Here is a 19914-nt window from a genome sequence, read left to right as displayed (position 1 = left end):
CCGCCATCCTTCTGAGGTCGGTAAAATGAGTACCCAGCTTGCTGGGGGGAAAGTGTAGATGACTGGGGAAGGCAATGGCAAACCACCCCGTAAAAAGTCTGCCATGAAAGCAACGTCACCCCAGAATCGAAAACGACTGGTGCTTGCACAGGGGACTACCTTTACCTTTATTTTAAATTACTACTGCAAGCTGTCCTGAGCCTAAAGGAAGGGTTGCGTACAAATGTTGTCATAAATAGGAAATAAATTGTGCACTCTAGCAAAACTTTATTTGAAATAAGGGAGATGGGGGAAAAAAAGAAAAATGCACACATGCAATACAGCTTATATCCTTCTTAGTACACAGACACCATTAGATTCTGGAACAACTAGAAAGAGAGCTCTTAAAGAAATAGTAATCCTTCTACCACCTATTCCGTCCTCCCCAACAAAGGGAAGAAAATAGTACAAACTAAAAACGTGTGGAGAGTTCTTTCGCTGCTGATTTAACTTGTTTGTTGCTACTTTTGGTAGGCCACAAAAGACTTGAGAAGTCAGGCAATTGGTGCTGGCTGCTAAAAGTTCTTCCCTAAGGCTGAGAGGCTCCTACTGCCCTGACAGGCCTTGTATGATAGACAACAGTCTCTTAGGGATGCCACTCTTCAGACGGTTACTGGAGATTTCCTGTAATTACAATTGATCTCTAGATTACCAAAATCAGTTCTGCTGGAGAAAATGGCTGCTTTGGATGGTGGACTCTAGGGCAGGGGTGTCGAACTCATTTGTTATGAGAGCCGGATCTGACGTAAATGAGACCTTGTTGGGCCGGGCCATGTGTGTATCTATTTAAGATTAGGTAACAGAGATATAAATTTTATAAAGAACACAGAGAAACACAAATATAAATTCTTTTAAACTTAAAAACATGCTTAAAACGTTAGCACTCATTGATGCTTTCTTTGTATTTCCCATGGAATCCAGGGAACTGGGCAAAGGAAACTCTGGCTCTTTCCTTCCTTCCCCAGAGAACCAGGAGGGGGAGGCGCCTCAACCAATAGAAGGAAGAGAGGCTTGGTTCAGTAGCTCTGCTGTGCAATTGAGAGAGCGTGGCAAAGCAAGCTATTCTTCCCCCCTTCCTCCCTAAGGGAGGAGCCTCAGCCAGTGGGAGAAAATAGAGGCTTTGCTCTGTAGCTCCTGTGTAGTTGAGCAAGCCTGACAAAGAAAGCTGTTATGCAGAAGAAAGCAAGAGAGAAGGAAAAGGAAGCAGATGACAGCCAGTTGCTCGGGGGCCTGATAGGAGACCTCTGGGGACTTGATTTGGCCCCTGAACTGCATGTTTGACACCCCTGCTCTACGGCATTATACTGTTGAGGGCCCTCCTCCCCATACCACACTCTCCCCAGGCTCCACTCCCAAAATCTCTAGGGATTTTCTAACCCTCTCTGGGTTCTAGAGAAGTCTGATTGCTCATTTTACTTTTCACATTGTTACTAGCAGGGCTTTTTTTGAGCAGGAATGTAGTTCTGACTGGCTTGGCATAAGGGGGTGTGGCCTGATATGCAAATAAGTTCCTGGTGGACTTTTTCTACAAAAAAAGCCCCAGTTAATGGTCACTTTCTACATTGGGTAACATAATATAGCTTTTGCATGACTTGGATTTTTGAACTGAACAAATATTCTTTTGAAAACTGTATGCCCCCACCCCAGCCCCGGATCTGCACATTTGGTGTCTGGTTGCACATTTTAAAAGCCCTGCCTGTATATTGTATTTGTGATTCTAATGAAGCATTTTTAAAACTTTTTCACATTCCCCTTTAATTCTGTCACAGAATAAAGATTTTTGTTTGTTCACAGATTAGATTTATTTTCAACTTTCGGAGTCTCTCTCTCTGCTTTATCTGTACTGAGTTGAATATTTATTAATGCTGATATACAATCTGCCATGTTTGTTGGACAGAGACTTTAAGTCTTTTCATTATTTTATCTACTCCTTCTGACCACAAAACTGTCCCCTAAAATGTTATCCTTCCCACTGCAGTATATCACCATGTGGTAACATATTTTTGAATCAGGTTTGTCACAATTCCCCTCTTAACTCTTCCCTCCAAAACCTGAATACACATATAATGCTTCCTGTTACCATTGAGCAAACATTTTCAGTATGATCATTTAAATAATATCCAAGTATGTATAAAGAAAGGGAAATAAATGTCCACTTACATTAGGATTAGAGCAGTGATTTTTGATTGATGTTTGGCTTTGAGATAGTCCCCTTAATGTGTAAAGTTTACCTAGAAGATTCAGGCTTTTTAAACTTAAAATGTAAAAAAGACAGTGCAGTCCTAAGTAGAATAGAGTAACTGGGCTTGTAACAATGTAACTGTATAGAATTGCACAGTTGGTATGATAAAAATCTGATAATAACTGCCATGGGTGGAATTCTAGCAGGAGCTCCTTTGCGTATTATGCCACACACCCCTGATGTAGCCAATCCTGCAAGAGTTCACAGTGCTCTTTTTTGTAAGCTCTTGCAGGGGGGGTGTGTGGCTACATCAGGGGTGTATGGCCTAATATGCAAAGGAGCTCCTGCTAGAATTCCACTCCTGATAACTGCTATGTTAACACACAATCTAAATTCAAGTAAATAAAACTTTCTTTCTGGAAAAAAAGTTTCATTCTAATTATGAATGTATTCTCACAGGGCTATTTTGTGAGGTCTTGAAGAAGAGTATGAATGTTTCTGAGACCGTGTTGTTCAGTGGTTCCTCATTAGCATCTCAGGTTCATGCTGCTGCTGTTAACGGACACAAGAGTGCTCTTCTAAAGCAAATAGCAGGTAAAAAACCGTTCCTTTTGGGGATGTACCCAGTGTTATCTTTACTTCATTGTATTTGCCCTCCTCTTAACTGTTGTCGTTTGACTTTCAAAGTGGGAGGACCAATTTAATAATAGGAAGAATAGGACTGGCTTTGTTGTGCTGAGTATACTGTACCGAGAGCCATTCTTTTTCTTCATAGTAAAGTCAGCTTGATCTGCCCTATCAATATGAAATGCAGCATGCAAAATATACTTGGTAAATGGTACCATCTGACCAAAATTCAGGTAGAATTCATAGTTCAGCTCTGCTCTCTTGGTAGAACATGAAGCACGGAATCCAGGGAACATAGGTACTATTAAATTACAACTGAAGATTCTTAGCAAAAGGCATCTATAGTTATAAGAAATTTGAATGCAAAATTGACACTGTGGAAGAACTTGATTTAAAAAATGCCTTAATACAGGATATAGAGTGGGACATGTCTAAACTTGTTCTGTTCTATTACTTACAGCCAAGGGCTTTTTTTGAGCAGGAACTCACAGGAACACAGTCCTGGCTGGCTTGGCATTGGTGTGTGTGGCCTGATATGCAAATGAGTTCCTGCTGTGCTTTTTCTACAAAAAAGCCTTGTTTACAGCCTTGAGAAATAGATAAAAGTATAAATTTGCAAAGAATTTAACATGGTATATTTAGTGTTTAGTTTTATTCATTGACAATGAATACTTTTTTATTTTAATTTTTAATAGTTTATTCTTGAGGCTAGCCATCCCAAAATTTGTTTTAAAACAATGTTATGTAATTTTAATAAGTAATATACCCCACTCTCCAGGATATGATCTAATGCAGTGCCATGTCTCTGATGTAAGTGGCAAGAGAAAATTTATGTGCATCGAGGAAGTGGGAGTGATTCACATCAAGTAATCTCAGTTTCAGATTGGTCAGATATGCAAATGTTTTCTGTATGCTTAATTGCTTGGCTATAAATGCCATATGTGACTTCCAGTGCAGTCAGGCTTTGCTTCCTTCAGTGATCTGACTCTGCATGTAATATGAGATCTCTGCCATGTTCCAGTGATTTGCACTGTCATGAGCCACACTAAGACATCACAAACAAGCTATATTCTGTGTAACAAGAGCAAGCTGGGCTATGCCCCCAGCCCATTCTCCCCTTGGGCACTGTATCATGATTGACCACTTCCTTGTTTAAAGAGAATTGCAATTCATTGCAGTTCAGCAAAACTTCAGTTTGCTTCTTGCATTTCAACCAGGATTCAGAGCTAACCATTTGTTAAGGTGAATAAGGTGTCATGAGAAATAGTGCTTAGTACTAAAAGCAGGAAGTCTTCAATCTCACTGCAACATTTGAAGGAACGAGACTTCCGAGGCTTGTTCTTGGACCAAAGAGGTTTGTTTGTTCTGAGGCTTGTTCTTGGTTTGCTTGGTCATCTGGATACAGCCTCTGTGTCAGTTTTATCCTCTTCTGCTCAGAGCTGGATGGAGTGTGGTTTAGACATTACAGAAGAGCAGCTGTATTGAATCAGACCATCTGGTCCAGCATCCTGTTTCCAAAGGAGGCTAGACAGATGCCACACGGAATGCACCAGGCTGTGCTCATAGACAACAGTTCTCTCTCACTAACTGCTCCCTGCCATTGGACAGTCAGAGACATTCTTCCTCTGAACCAGGAAATCCCATGGGTGGCTGACTAGTAAAGGACCAGCCGCCATTGATCAGCTGGCTGGTGTGCAGACCTGTATGAGGTGCATCTGTAACCCTGCTGGGCTAAGCGGATACTAATCTTGACCACATGAGAAGGAGGGGGACCTGCTCTTGTCTCCCCCCAAAATGGTGAAACAAATAAAAATATCTACTTTACGTGCACTGATATAAAAATCGCTAATGCATAAAAAAATGCTTTCAATAGCTTAAAGCACAATATAAATGCAAGTAATTACAGATCTGCAGTGAAAATATATATCCCTCGCTAAGGGATCTCATATAATTCAGCAATTTCCTTTTCAAAAAACAAGGATCTTCTAAAATCCCTTTAGATTAAGAGAAGACTTATGGTGGTTGCCAGTTGTTCATGTCTTAAATTCCAGTCCATACAAGTAGTAAGCACAGCCTCATATACTATGCTCAGCCCTCTTCCTTTGAACATTAGAGGAAATGCTGAAGCAGGGTCAGTGATATATCAATCACTAATAAAATAAATGCTTTTACATTCTAAGCTGCTAATTATGACAAAGCTTGTCTTAAATTGTGGGGTACAACCTTGGGCATGTTTACCTAAAAGTCAAACTAGCAAAGTAAAATTGGGGGGGGGGGGGGGGCTGTGGCTCAGTGCAGATCATCTGTTTTGTGTGCAGAAGGTCCTGGGTTTAGTCCCTGGTATCTCCAGTTAAAAGGACTAGCGAGTAGGTAATGTGAAAGACCTCTGCCTGAGACCTTGGAGAGCCACTGAGCAAACAATACTGACCTTGAAAAACCTGTGGCCTGGTTTAGTATATGACAACTTCATATGCGTGTCCAGTGAAAAGGACCAGGACTTATCATAACATCAGAGCCAGGCTGTTGCAAAGAACTACATACATCCAAGAGTTCTGAAAGAACTCAAAGTTAAACTTGTGGATCTTCTGACAAAAATATATAACCTTTCATTGAAATCTGCCTCCGTTCCTGAGGACTGGAAGGTAGCAAATGTCACCCCCATCTTTAAAAAGGGTTCCAGAGGAGATCCGGGAAAGTACAGGCCAGTCAGTCTGACTTCAATACCGGGAAAGTTGGTAGAAACCATTATCAAGGACAGAATGAGTAGGCACATTGATGAACACGGGTTACTGAGGAAGACTCAGCATGGGTTCTGTAAGGGAAGATCTTGCCTCACTAACCTGTTACATTTCTTTGAGGGGGTGAACAAACATGTGGACAAAGGAGACCCAATAGATGTTGTTTACCTTGACTTCCAGAAAGCTTTTGATAAAGTTCCTCATCAAAGGCTCCTTAGTGAGAGTCCTGGAGTAAAAGGACAGATCCTCTTGTGGATCAAAAACTGGCTGAGTAATAGGAAGCAGAGAGTGAGTATAAATGGACAGCCTTCGCAGTGGAGGACGGTAAGCAGTGGGGTGCCGCAGGGCTCAGTACTGGGTCCCATGCTCTTTAACTTGTTCATAAATGATTTGGAGTTGGGAGTGAGCAGTGAAGTAACCAAGTTTGCAGATGACACTAAATTGTTCAGGGCGGTGAGAACCAAAGAGGATTGTGAGGCACTTCAAAGGGATCTGTTGAGGCTGGGTGAGTGGGCGTCAATGTGGCAGATGAGGTTCAGTGTGGTCAAGTGCAAAGTAATGCACATTGGGGCCAAGAATCCCAGCTACAAATACAAGTTGATGGGTTGTGAACTGGCAGAGACTGACCAAGAGAGAGATCTTGGGGTCGTGGTAGATAACTCACTGAAAATGTCAAGACAATGTATGATTGCAATAAAAAAGGCCAACGCCATGCTGGGAATTATTAGGAAGGGAATTGAAAACAAATCAGCCAGTGTCATAATGCCCCTGTATAAATTGATGGTGCGGTCTCATTTGGAATACTGTGTGCAGTTCTGGTCACCGCACCTCAAAAAGGATATTATAGCATTGGAAAAAGTCCAGAAAAGGGCAACTAGAATGATTAAAGGGTTGGAACACTTTCCCTATGAAGAAAGGTTCAAACGCTTGGGGCTCTTTAGCTTGGAGAAACGTCTACTGCGGGGTGACATGATAGAGGTTTACAAGATAATGCATGGGATGGAGAAAGTAGAGAAAGAAGTACTTTTCTCCCTTTCTCACAATACAAGAACTCGTGGGCATTAGATGAAATTGCTGAGCAGTCAGGTTAAAATGGATAAAAGGAAGTACTTCTTCACTCAAAGGGTGATTAACATGTGGAATTCACTGCCACAGGAGGTGGCGGCTATAAGCATAGACAGCTTCAAGAAGGGGTTAGATAAAAATATGGAGGCAAGGTCCATCAGTAGCTATTAGCCACAGTGTGTATATGTGTGTGTGTGTGTGTATAATTTTTTTGGCCACTGTGTGACACAGTGTTGGACTGGATGGGCCATTGGCCTGATCCAACATGGCTTCTCTTATGTTCTTATCAAGATTCTGGTAGCTGTGAAGCCCACCACTTGCACCCTTGATCCATGCGTTTCCTGGCTGGTTAAAGCTTGCCAGGAGATTTGGTTGTTGTAGATTTTCCAGGGGGTGTGGCCATGGTCTTGGCATTATGTCACACAGCCCGGAAAATCTACAAGAAGCAGTGGCCTCCGGCTGTGAAATCCTTTGACAGCATACCTGCCAGGAGAGCTTCTGGAGTCTGGACCCTTCTGAGATCAAGTTATCCCTGTTATCAGGGATCTTCTCAGCCAGTTTAAATGACTTAGTGGTGCATTCACTCTTGAAGAAGCATCATTGGACCCTACAGTCCATTTTAACTATTGCCTGGTCTCGAATTTACTGTTTCTGGTCAAGGTGGTGGAGAGAGCAGTGGTCAAACAGTTCCAGGCTTTCTTGAATGATACTGCAATCCTGGACCCATTCCAGTCCAGCTTTTACCTTGGCCATGGGACAGAGACAATGCTGGTTGAAGAAGAAGAAGATATTGGATTTATATCCCGCCCTCCACTCCGAAGAGTCTCAGAGCGGCTCACAATCTCCTTTACCTTCCTCCCCCACAACAAACACCCTGTGAGGTGGGTGGGGCTGGAGAGGGCTCTCACAGCAGCTGCCCTTTCAAGGACAACTTCTGCCAGAGCTATGGCTGACCCAAGGCCATTCCAGCAGGTGCAAGTGGAGGAGTGGGGAATCAAACCCAGTTCTCCCAGATAAGAGTCCGCACACTTAACCACTACACCAAACTGGCTCTCCTGGTTGCTGTCATGGATGATCAAGGCAGGTCAATGCTGCTGTTGCTTCTTAATCTAATGGCAGGGTTCAACACGGTCCATTATGATGGTTTGACCTACCGCTTTGCCAGTGTTGGATTTCCTCCTTTCTTCACAGTTGGGGATGGAGGGTGCCACTTGAAGGGAGGAACACTTTTGTGGGCTCATGTTCAACCAGTCCTGCACCAACTGCACTGTATGCCAGTAGAGTTCCGGATCCAGTTCAGGATCTTGGGGTTAACCTCCAAGGCTCTATGTGGCCAGGGACTTGCATATCTTCAGGACCACTTTTCCTATATGTTCCTCACAGAGTGGTGCACTCAGTGAGGAGCATATAGGACAACCTTCTTGTTGTCCCCAGCCCCAAGGATGTCTGTCTAGCTTCAATGAGGGCCAGGACCTTTTCTGCCCTGGCCCCCGTCTGGTGGAACATGCTCCCTCTTGAGATCAGAGCCCTGTGGGATCTGCTACAATTCCTCAGGGCCTACACGATGGAGCTGTTCTGCCAGGCCTTCTATTGAGGTGGCAGGCATCCAACTCCATTATTTTATTTATTTTATTTCCTTAAATTTTTATCCCGCCCTCCCCGCAAGCAGACTCAGGGCAGCTTATAGGCATTTATATTTATAATTAAAATCAATAAAATACAGTTACAATTAAAACCATTCCGTGGTGCTGTGCCACTTCAATATAGGCGGGTTCTTCTTTCCTGATGGTGATCATATGGTATCGTAGCTCTGTAATGTCGTGGAGTGGCAGTCCTCTCCTGGTTAGATATTAATGGCCTGCCGGAACAGTTCAGTTTGCAGGCCCTGCGGAAAGTAGAGAGATCCTGCAGGACCCTTATGGCCTCCGGGAGAGCATTCCACATTTCTGGTGCTGCCACCAAGAAGCCCCTAGCCCATATGGAGCATAGCCTGGCCTCCTTTGGTCCGGGGATGGCTAGTAGATTTTGTGTCCCTGAACACCGTGCTCTCTGGAGAACATGCAGAGAAAGGCAGTCCCGTAGAAAGGCAGGCCCCTGACCATAAATCCATTTCAGCCTCCCCTGCTAACAATGCTGGCCAAATGGAACCACCCCAAACTGAGCCTTGCTCGGTGTTGACCTGAATCCACCTTGATTGTATTTGCTTATGTTTTAACTGAAACATTTGTATTGTTATTTTTATGACATTTAACCTGCTCTGAGCCAGCTTGTGGGGACGGCGGGATAAAACCGAACAAAACAGACAAGACAAATAAATCATTCCAGGCCCAGGGCAGGTTTCTCTAAATCCCTTCCACGTTTTCATTGCAATTTTCATGTGCTGTTAACATAATTCAATGGAGTATGTGCAAGCCAGTTGGTTATTCATGGCTCTTGATATATCATGGGCCTTTGGGCCTAATGGTTCCCATTGGGCATTCTTGTCATTCATTTTAGTACATCCCTCCTCTTCTTGCTTATTCCTATGATGCTTTACGAGGATGTAGATTGCCTCATTCCTCACATGTCCATGGTATTGAGTCCCTTTCTACAGTCTCTATCCATTGAACACACCCCCCTTCCCATATGCAACATATTACAACTAACATACACCATTCTTTATAACCAGTTTGGTGTAGTGGTTAAGTGCGCAGACTCTTATCTGGGAGAACCGGGTTTCATTCCCCACTGGTCCACTTGCACCTGCTGGAATGGCCTTGGGTCAGCCATAGCTCTGGCAGAGGTTGTCCTTGAAAGGGCACCTTCTCTGTGAGAGCTCTCTCAGCTCCACCCACCTCACAGGTTGTCTGTTTTGGGGGAGGAAGATAAAGGAGATGGTGAGCCACTCTGAGATTTGGAGTGGAGGGCAGGATATAAATCCAGTGTCGTCGTCTTAAAAAACCAGGGCTTGAATTCAACAGGAGCTCACAGGAGTGCATCTCCTGAACCTCCAGCCAGGGTCTGCATGCAGTGGGGGGTTCTCTCCCTGCTGCACACAGATCCCAGGGCATATGCAAATAAGACATGCTACTGAGCTCCTGCACCTTTTTTCCTACAAAATGATCCCTGTTTATAACTCACGTAACAGAGTCCCATGGCGCAGAGTGTTAAAGCTACAGTACTGCAGTCCTAAGCTCTGCTCACGACCTGAGTTCGATCCCCAGTGGAAGCTGGGTTTTCAGGTAGCTGGCTCGAGGTTGACTCAGCCTTCCATCCTTCCGAGGTCAGTAAAATGAGTACCCAGATTGCTGGGGGGGAAGTGTAGATGACTGAGGAAGGCAATGGCAAACCACCCCGTAAAAAGTCTGCCGTGAAAACATTGTGAAAGCAACGCCACCCCAGAGTCGGAAACGACTGGTGCTTGCACAGGGGACCTTTCCTTTCCTTATAACTCATGAAAGTATATAGGGAACATTTGGGATCAATGCACAACAAAGTAGCCAATGATGTTATAACATTCTGAACTTAAGAACCAAACTGAATCTAATGTTAGGAGGTCAATGAATGGATTTCCCTTTTTTCCAAAAAGTGTAAATAACCACCTTGGTTTTGATGGGTGCTGTGCCGAGGAATGTTTAGCCCTTTTTTCCCTTGCATCTTCTCAATCTTGATCAGCCTCTTCAGCTGCTATTTGTCTCGCTAGCAGCCTTTGTCATGCAAAAAGACTAGTACTGGTGTGTCCTACCCTAACATGTGTTTGCCAGACATCTGTTGAAATCCACTGGCCAGTTCCTGTTGTAAGGCTTTATTATTCATACCCTCCTACAAGAGTTCAAGAAGTTACCAGACCAGATAATAATCTAGGAAAGTAGGATACTTCAAAATGAATTACATTGAGTAATACAATTAGAAAAGTTGGAATGAGAGCATTTAGGACCAGATAGTGCTGAGTGGGAGATAAGCAGAATAACTGCAGAAGCCAGGCAAAGAACATCGTGTACAACTAGGAGGAAAATGCTTTAAGTGGACAAGGCATAAAAGAGGACGCCTTGGAGTCTGATTATGCCAGTAGAAGTTTTATTAGTTCTTGGGTGTGGGAGGATGCCCTAGTACTCAAATTAGGATTACTTTACAGAAATAATAACGTGTATATTGTTGCAAACTATAGTCAGTGTAATTGGTAGATTAATCAATGCAGGTTTATTTAATACATGGGGATCAATTCTAATTAGTGGGACATGGGCAAGTTTCTTTTTTCTTTTTGTCTCTATTTTCATTCCAAGATGTTTAATGGGGGAAAAATAATATTGGTTTTTCCTTCTAACAATGTGGTAGCTTTTGCTTATTAAACAAAAGCATCTGAATGGTTTTGAAGTTAGGGTAATATTTAGATTTATGTAAAATTTATTTATTTATTTATTTTATTGGATTTATATCCCGCCCTTCCCGCCAAAGCAGACTCAGGGTGGCTCACAACAGTAAAAGCATTTACATGTTAAACATTAACTAATTAAAATCTTACAATAAAACAATTAAAACATTGTAAAAACAGCTTGGTGCTAATAATAATAATACATTCCAGTAATTTCAGTCTTCTTGAGTACCCTCGTATGTGGTTATCCATTAAAAGCAAGTTGAAATAAAGCTGTCTTGCAAACCTTGCAGAACTGAACAAGGTCCCGCAAGGCTCTTGTTTCTTCTGGCGGTTCCACCAATAGGGGGCCGCTATAGAGAAGGCTCTCTCCTGAGTGATCTTCAGTCTTGCCTCCCTCAGCCCAGGGATCGATAACAGGTTCCGTGTCCCTGATCTGAGTACCCTCTGGGGAACATATCAGAAGAGATGGTCCCTAAGGTAGACAAGTCCCCGGCCATATAGGGCTTTAAAGGTAATAACCAGCACCTTGTAGCGAATCCGGTTCACTATCGGCAGCCAGTGCAGTTCCCGCAGCCCAGGCTGTATGTGCTCCCACACTGGGAGCCCCAGTAACAGCCTAGCTGCTGCATTCTGCACCAGCTGCAATCTCCAGATTTGAGACAAGGACAGCCCCGTGTAGAGGGCTTTACAGTAGTCCAATATTGAGGTGTCCGTAGCGTGGATTATGGTTGCCAGGTCACCACAGTCAAGGAAAGGGACCAACTGCCTTGCCCGCCTAAGGTGGAAAAGGGCAGATTTGGCAGTGGCTGCTATCTGGGCCTCCATTGTCAATGAAGGTTCCAGTAGCACCCCCAAGCTTCTGACCTTGGGCGCCACTACAAGTGGGGCACCATCAAAAGCTGGTAGGGGGATTCCCCTTCCCAGGCTGCTGCGGCTCAGGCAAAGGATCTCTGTTTTTGTCGGATTCAGCTTCAGTTGACTCAGCTTAAGCCACCCTGCCACGGCCTTCAGCTCCAAGTCCAGATTTTCTGAGGTACAGGTAGACCGGCCGTCCATCAGTAGATAGAGCTGGGTGTCATCAGTGTACTGATGGCAACCCAATCCATACCTCCTGGCAATCTGGGCAAGGGGGCGCATATAGATGTTAAACAGCATCGGGGAGAACAACGCCCCCTGAGGCACACCACAGTTAAGTGGGTGTCTCTGGGATGTCTGTCCCCCGATTGCCACCCTTTGTCCCCGACCGTGGAGAAAAGAGGAGAGCCGTTGTAAGGCCAACCCCTGAATCCCTGCGTCAGCAAGGTGGTGTCAAGCATGGTAGAATTTCACTGGTAATTGATTGTTTTAGAGTCCCCCATAAAGCTGGCCTGTGAAATATCATGGAGGACCAAGGTCTATTAACTCTGTTATTCTTTCCCCCTCCCCCTTCTTGCTTTATTGCTTGCGAAGCAGAAGTAGAGAGAAACGAAACTAACTTGAGAAAGAGTAATCAGCACCTTCCCATACATTCCTGTTAGGGAGTGTGGCACATCTGGGGAAAGCAAGGACAGAGTCCTGATAACGCTATGAGAATGTAGACATTTTTGATAGTTTATGTGTGAGAGCGCATCCCTCGCCCCCACCTTTTGGAATCCTTTTGAAGTATGCCTTAAAAGTATTGTATCAATATATCTTTAGCATCACTCTCAAGAAACTGTTACACAGAAAGCATCGGTCTATCAATAAACGTAATTTCGTATCAAACCTGACTCGTCATTGAAACCGCATGCTTGACAGGTGGTAAATCAACAACTGATTGTCGACTGTGTTGAACGCAGCCAACAGGTCCAACAACATCAATATTGCTGAGCCACCTCGGTCCAGATGCCGCTGGAGATCATCCACCAGGGCGACCAGTACTGTCTCCACCCCATGACCTGGGCGAAAGCCGGACTGATGGGAGTCCAGGATGGAAGAGTCCTCCAGAAAACTCTGTAACTGTAGCACTACAGCTTTCTCAATAATTTTGCCCAGAAAGGGCAAATTCGAGACTGGCCGATAGTGTGCCAATTCGGCCAGATCTAGTGATGGCTTTTTTAGGAGAGGGTGGACCACTGCCTCTTTGAGGGACCCTGGAAAGAGCCCCTCAGAGAGGGACCCATTTACGATATCCCGTATAGAATATCATAGCTCCAACCGGCAAGCTTTAATCAGCCAGGATGGGCAAGGGTCCAGATCACATGTTGTTGGGTGCACAGTAGAGAGAATTCTGTTGACTTCCTCCAGGCTGAGTGTTGTAAAACGATCCAAAGCTGATCCAGAAAAGAGGTATGGATCCTCAAGTTCACTTACTGTTTCAACAGTGGCAGGGAGGTCGTTGCGGAACGACGAGATCTTGTCTGCGAAAAAAGTCACAGAAGCCTCACAGCCAATATCCAATTCCCTACAGTTATGTCTGCCTTGTGGCAGAGTTGTGAGATTCCGAATAATACTAAATAATTGTGCCGGATGCGAATTCACAGATGCAGTCTTAACCGCAAAGTAAACTTTCTTTGTGGCTTTGACTGCCATCTCATAGGACCTCATAAACTCTCTATAAGATGTTCTGGTCGCTTCGTCTCGAGTATGCCGCCACCGCCTCTCTAGCCGTCTGAGCCTTGGTTTTATCAGCTGCCGCTCCAGGTTATACCACGGGGCCAGCTTAGAACGAGGGCGCAGAGGGCGCCATGGAGTGATATCGATGGCCACGGTAAGCCAGTCTTGCCAGGTCTTACTGAACAGCTATAGTCATTCCAAATTCCAGAGTTGTACTGTGTGTGATATAGCTTCTTTTTACAGTACAGCTATTACAGAGTTTCTTTAACATTCCATGCAATATAGAACACAATATTTACTCCCTTGTAATAAAACAAGGGAACAGTGGCCATGTCCTAGTCTGTGCTGGGAGGGGGATTGTATTGTACCTGTTCCTTTGCCCCCCGTTTGTGCCTTCTGGTGTCTTTGAATGTTGATTGGTATGCTTTGAAGGACCAGGAAAAGAACTCTTAATATGTACCAGGAAAAAAGCTCTGCTTTGATATTTGATATGTATCAGAAGAAGAAAAATGAACAATAGCACTCAGGATTATTCATAGAAAGTTTCTGAATTACTGTAGAATTATATGGAAGAGTGGGAACTCTGAGCATCTAGAAAGACAGAGAACAAGTTTACAAGTTAGAGAACGGAGGAACTAGAGTGCATTCCACTGTACTTCATCCTCCTCTAACTTGGGTCTGACAAGACACCAGTATGCACAAGCAGAGGGTAAAAGAGCAGGTTTACTCTCAGGGAGCTCATGGCCTTACGAAAGGACAGCTTCCAAGAAGCGTAGACTATCTACATCTGTTCTCCAACATACAACACAAGGCTGATGAAGGCGGTAGTGGCCAGAGGAGGAGGCAAACAGGAAATCTCTCCCTAGGCTTGGTTGTTCAAGCCATCTCAGAATTCTGCTCTGATTGTCTGGCTATAAAGATAAGGGTGGGAGGCTGTTTCTTCCCTTGCTGTAGAAGCATTGTTACTACCTCCTCCATTGAAAAGGAAAGACTGTGTGTGCCTTTTCTGTCAAACTCATTGAAAGTGTTTCTTGCTTGCTTTGAGTGGACAAACACTTTAGCTAGACAGCTAGCTCAATAAAGTTACATATGGTCTTCTGACTTTTTCCTGATTTCTGGTAATAAAGTCCATCTGGACAGATATGTAAATAGATAAGATTTACAAAAGAATTTAGGGAAAACAGTAGAAGTTGTGTGGATTTGCATGAACCTTTGCTTTTGCTATTAATTGTGTCAGATCTAGACCTGTTGTTATGCTTTGCTAACAATTCATCTAGCAGTAAAATTGGCTCTAATGTTTAAATATTTAGCACATTATGTCAGGAATTGTGAAGGAGTCTGCTATTCACTAATTAGGTTAATAATGCTAACAGTGTTTTCCAGGCCTCCCGTTGAGTGCAGAGAGCAAGGTTCCTTACCAAACAGTTTTGCTGTACAGCTAGCTTAATCAAATTACAGCTGGTTTTCTGAATGTTTTCCGTATTGCTGGTAATAATATCCAGCTCTACAGGCCAGTAAATACATAATATTTATAAATGTAAGTATGGGAATTTGTGTGAACCCTTGCTTTTCTTAATTTCTTATTAACAGTGTTAAATTAGCTCAGAGGCATGTCAAGAGCTTAACAGTATGTGCTGCAGTTTCTTGACCTGAATGGCCCAGATGCGCCCAGTCTCATCAGATCTCAGAAGCTAAGCAGGGTTGGCTCTGGTTAGTACTTGGATGGGAGACCACCAAGGGAGTCCAGGGTAGCTTCGCAGAGGCAAACCACTTCTGAACATCTCACCTATTGAAAACCTTGTGGGGCTGCCATAAGTCAGCTGTGACTTGACAGCGCTTTCCTTTACCATAGGCTGAAATTAGCCTGATCTTCTTCGTGGTCTCTGTGCAGTCCCACACATGGGTCTTGCCGCAGGCAACGGATCCATACCTCGGAGCTCCAATAGCTCGTATATAACGTCTTTTGGCGCGCTTTCCTCCCGCCCCGGGGAGCGGGCAGCGACCGCGCATGCCTGGAGCGGGGGGAGAGCGCCCATTCCACTCAGTTTCTTTCCTACCGCCGCCCGGACAACACCCTCCTCGCTGCGTTCCTCCTTAGCTCGTCCGTTACCTCATCTCTTATTCCTTCTTTCACTACTTAGTATTTTCCTCTTCTCGCTACCCTTTTCGTCCCAGAAAAACAAAAAAAAAAAAAAAAAAAAAAAAAAACCGCTCCCTGCGCTATTCTCTCCTTTTTCCCTTCCCTCCCCTCCCTTGTCCGGGGCGCATGGAAGGGAAAGTTACCTTTAAAAAGTGCACGCGCTGTGGGACCAAAATCCCTTCGTCAGACGGCCACAGCCACTGCCTGTTTTGTTTGGGCGAAGCTCATCGAGTTGACTCCTGCCCTCACTGTGCGAACTTCGGCAAGCAAGCCCGGAAAAACCGTGCAGCCAGGCTCCGGAGTTTCCTTATTGAACTGTCCCTGAGGGCTATGCCCGCCTCGGACCCGCCGCCTCCCCAACAACAATCGGGAGCTTCGGCCTCTGCGGACGTGTCTCTTCCTAAGCAGAAGCACAAGTCCGTTAAAAAATCTTCGAAGCACGCCGATCCAGGCCATAAGGCTTCGAAAAAATCGCGCCATCTCGAATCTTCCGATTCGGCGCCCAAAAAGTCTCGCCTTTCCGAATCGGCTGATTCGGCGCCGAGGAAACTACACCACTCGCACTCGGCTCCTAAAGAGCCTCGGGCTCCAGTTTCGACGCCTATGGATACCACGGCCTCGACGCAGCCCGCACTTCCGCTTGAACTGTCGGCTCCTTCTGACGTCATCACCGACATGCCGCAACTGACTCCTCACTCATCTACAGCAGTAGAGGTCATACCGGTCCACTCTCGTTCGCCTTCAGTGCACAGCGTGGTCCCTGCCGACTTCATGCAACCCGACCTGACTACAGATTCGACTCAGGCCTATCTTAAGCCTCCGCTTCGGATCGGATCCTTCCGAGACATCGGGATTTCTCCCCTGTATAGGGATTCGGCCACTCAAGCTTCAAATGAAGGCCGCGCTCGCTCACCTCTTCATCGAGCCCTATCTCGGTCGCCGCCTCGTAGAGGCCGCTCCAGATCGCCACGCAGGCGCCGAGACTCCGACTCTTCGGGCCAGTATCGACAATACTACGCCCTTTCGAGGTACGACCGCCATTTCTCTCGGTCCCCTTCTCCTAAACGTCGGTTCCATCGCCATCCTTCTCGGTCCCCATCCGTGGAGGGTTCCGATTTCTCAACGTACTCTGCTATTCGATACGCGGATTCTCCTAGACCCCGTGATCGACCCCGTGATTCCCTACGACGACTCCGGGATTCCCCACGACACCGGGACTCCCCGCGCTTCCGCGATGTCGAGCGTTTTCCCGATTCGCCTAGGATCCGTGATCGCTACTATCCGCGACCCCGTGATCAAGATCGGGCCCGAGAACCTTATCCGATCCGAGAACCTGATTATTCTCGTTACTCCCCCCGACTCCGTGAGCGACTACGGGAATGTATACAGCAATCTCGGGACTCTTACCAGGCAGAAGGTGCTAGACCGCGCACTCCGTTAGCTTCTACCTCGACTGCTCCTCCGGTCCATACCCACACGGACCAACGCGACCAGGTGCTGAAGCCTCAGACCGCCCCTTCGGACCCGATTCCGCCACCGCCCCCTCCTTCCGGTGACGACTCCCGTTCCGACGCCGACTCCGTAGCTTCATCTGACTCCGAGGACCACCCAGACTCGGTAGTCTCGGATTCGGCACCACAGCCCCGACTCTCTCCATCTGATGCCTCCAAGGCCTACCTCCATCTGATTACTGCTATGGCCGAGGCTTTAAACATTACCCTTCCGTCGGACTCACCTAAGGTCTCTGATATCGTACACGACCTTGTACAAACGGACTTTCCACCTGGTTCACTACTCCCTATGCTACCGGTGCACCTCGAAGGCCTCCGTGAGACCTGGGAAAAACCAGCTTCCATTCCCCCTACTTCTAAACGCTTGGACTCGCTTTATAGGGTTCATGCTCCCGAGGCTAAATTTCTTGCTTCCCATCCAGCACCCAATTCCATTATCGTGCACTCAGCCACTAAGGCTAAGCCCTCCAGACATCCAACACCTCCAGACCGAGAGGGCAGGAAGCTGGACACCCTGGCCAGAAAAATGTTCAACCTTGCCTCAACAAATTCGAAACTGAACAATTATCTTGCCTACTTCTCGGCCTACATCTTCCATCTGGCCAACCAATTTACACCTCTCATCCCTTCCCTTCCGGAACCCTCTCAAAAGGTGGCCTCTGGGCTAGTATCAGAACTATCTAGGGTATCGAAGCAACAAATAAATTCCATTCGCCACGCTGTCTCCTGCTCTTCAAGGGTTTTTGCGTCATCTGTCGCCCTTCGCCGTCATGCCTGGCTAAGGTCCACCAACCTACAGCCGGACATTAAGCAAAAGATCGAAGACCTCCCCTTTGATGGCCTGGGTCTCTTCCATGCCTCTACTGATGAGGTTCTCACCTCAGTGGACGACGGGCGCAAGCGCGCAAAGCGTCTGGGAGTTTCTCAACCGTTCTCCCAGCAGCCTAACCGTACAAGATCCTGGAGACCATCATTCCAGAGGCGCCAACGATCTCCTAGGCGCAATGATTTCTGGAAACGGAAGAGTGGACAACAGAAACCTGCGTTTCAACAGAGGCCTCGCTCACAGCAGCCCAAAAAGTCCTCCCTTCCTTCAAAGCAGTCTCTTTGACTCTCCTCACACTCTGCCAACGCCCCGCACCCGTCTCTCACCCTTCCTCCGAACTTGGAATTCGATAACAACAGACTCCTGGGTGCTGACCATCGTGCGCCTAGGTTACGCAATCGAGTTCATTTCTCCACCTCATCACCATTCCTTCATCGCTACACCCCCGTCTTCTCCCCTGCATCAGGAGATTCTGGACTTACTGCACAAGAACGCCATAGAACCCGTCCCTCCTCTCCACCGAGGGACAGGCTTTTATTCAAAATACTTCCTAGTCCCCAAGAGGGATGGAGGCAGGCGCCCCATTCTGGATCTGAGGAGGCTCAACAAATACATCCAATACAGGAGGTTCAGAATGATCTCCCTGCAGTCCATCTTGCCCCTCATACCCAGGAATTCCTGGATGGCCTCTCTCGATCTTCAGGACGCCTACTTCCATGTGACCATCCGACCTCAACATCGGAAGTATCTGCGTTTTGCCATGGGCGAGGACCACTACCAATATGTTTCCCTACCATTCGGCCTTTCCACTGCGCCCCGCGTTTTTACAAAGTGCATGGCAGTGGTGGCGGCTGCGCTTCGCATCCGGAACATCCCAGTCTTCCCATATATAGACGACTGGCTTCTGGTGGCCCCAACTCAACAACAACTAGAGCACAACCTCGACACAGCTCTCACTCTCCTGACTTCCCTGGGCCTTCGTGTGAATGCCTCAAAATCACACCTCACACCTACCCAGGAGCTCAAATTTATAGGAGCTCTTCTCCACACCTCCCTACATCGAGTCTTTCTTCCCGAAGATCGGGCACAGACAATTATCACCCTAGCCAAGTCAGTACAACAACAACCCTGTCAGTCCGCGCTTACAATCCAACGCCTGCTGGGCCTCATGGCCGCCACTACGTCCGTCCTCCGCTTTGCCAGGTTAAGGATGCGACAACTGCAAATCTGGTTTGTAAGAGCTTACCACCCTCAGACACAATCTCAAAGTTCTTTGCTGACTGTTCCACACAAGGCGCTTCTCTCCCTCACGTGGTGGACTGTTCCCAACAATCTCCTCGAGGGCAGGCCGTTTCTGTCAACCTCTCCAACGGCCATAGTTACAACAGATGCCTCCTGGTGGGGTTGGGGAGCCCACCTAAAGGACAAGACTGTGAGAGGTCTCTGGACAACCTCCGAGAGAACCATGCATATAAATTGCTTGGAACTGATCGCGGTACACAGAGCTCTACAGTCCTTTCTTCCCCTGATAAGGGACCGGCACGTTCAGATCTCCACGGACAATATGGCAACAGTTTATTACATAAACAAACAAGGCGGCACCAGATCCCTCCGTCTCTGCCGTATAGCCGTACTGCTCTGGGAATGGTGTGTCAAGCACAACATCTACATGACTGCCATTCACCTCCCAGGTGTGGAGAATGCTCTGGCCGACTCCCTCAGCAGGTTTCGCATAGACGATCACGAATGGTCCATCAATCCAACCTACCTTCGACGCATCTTCCGATGCTTCGGAATACCCAAGGTGGACGTCTTTGCATCCCGGGACAATGCCAAATGCCCTCGGTTTTACTCCAGG

General features: G+C 46.3%; 1 protein-coding gene across 1 annotated transcript in view; it reads left to right on the top strand.

Moving 5' to 3' along the window:
* Window positions 1–19914, top strand: part of INVS (inversin) — a 131819-nt gene that overhangs the window by 9588 nt on the left and 102317 nt on the right. Inside the window, exon 2 of the mRNA XM_060247789.1 lies at window positions 2681–2815. Within this exon, the coding sequence (XP_060103772.1) occupies window positions 2710–2815 (106 nt within the window). The 5' untranslated portion in view covers window positions 2681–2709. The remainder of the gene's footprint in view (window positions 1–2680; window positions 2816–19914) is intronic.

Source organism: Heteronotia binoei, chromosome 10 (genome assembly GCF_032191835.1).
Source record: "Heteronotia binoei isolate CCM8104 ecotype False Entrance Well chromosome 10, APGP_CSIRO_Hbin_v1, whole genome shotgun sequence".
Lineage (NCBI taxonomy): Eukaryota > Metazoa > Chordata > Lepidosauria > Squamata > Gekkonidae > Heteronotia > Heteronotia binoei.
The sequence above is the reverse complement of the archived record's forward strand: the minus strand, read 5'-3'. Positions and strand labels throughout refer to the sequence as shown.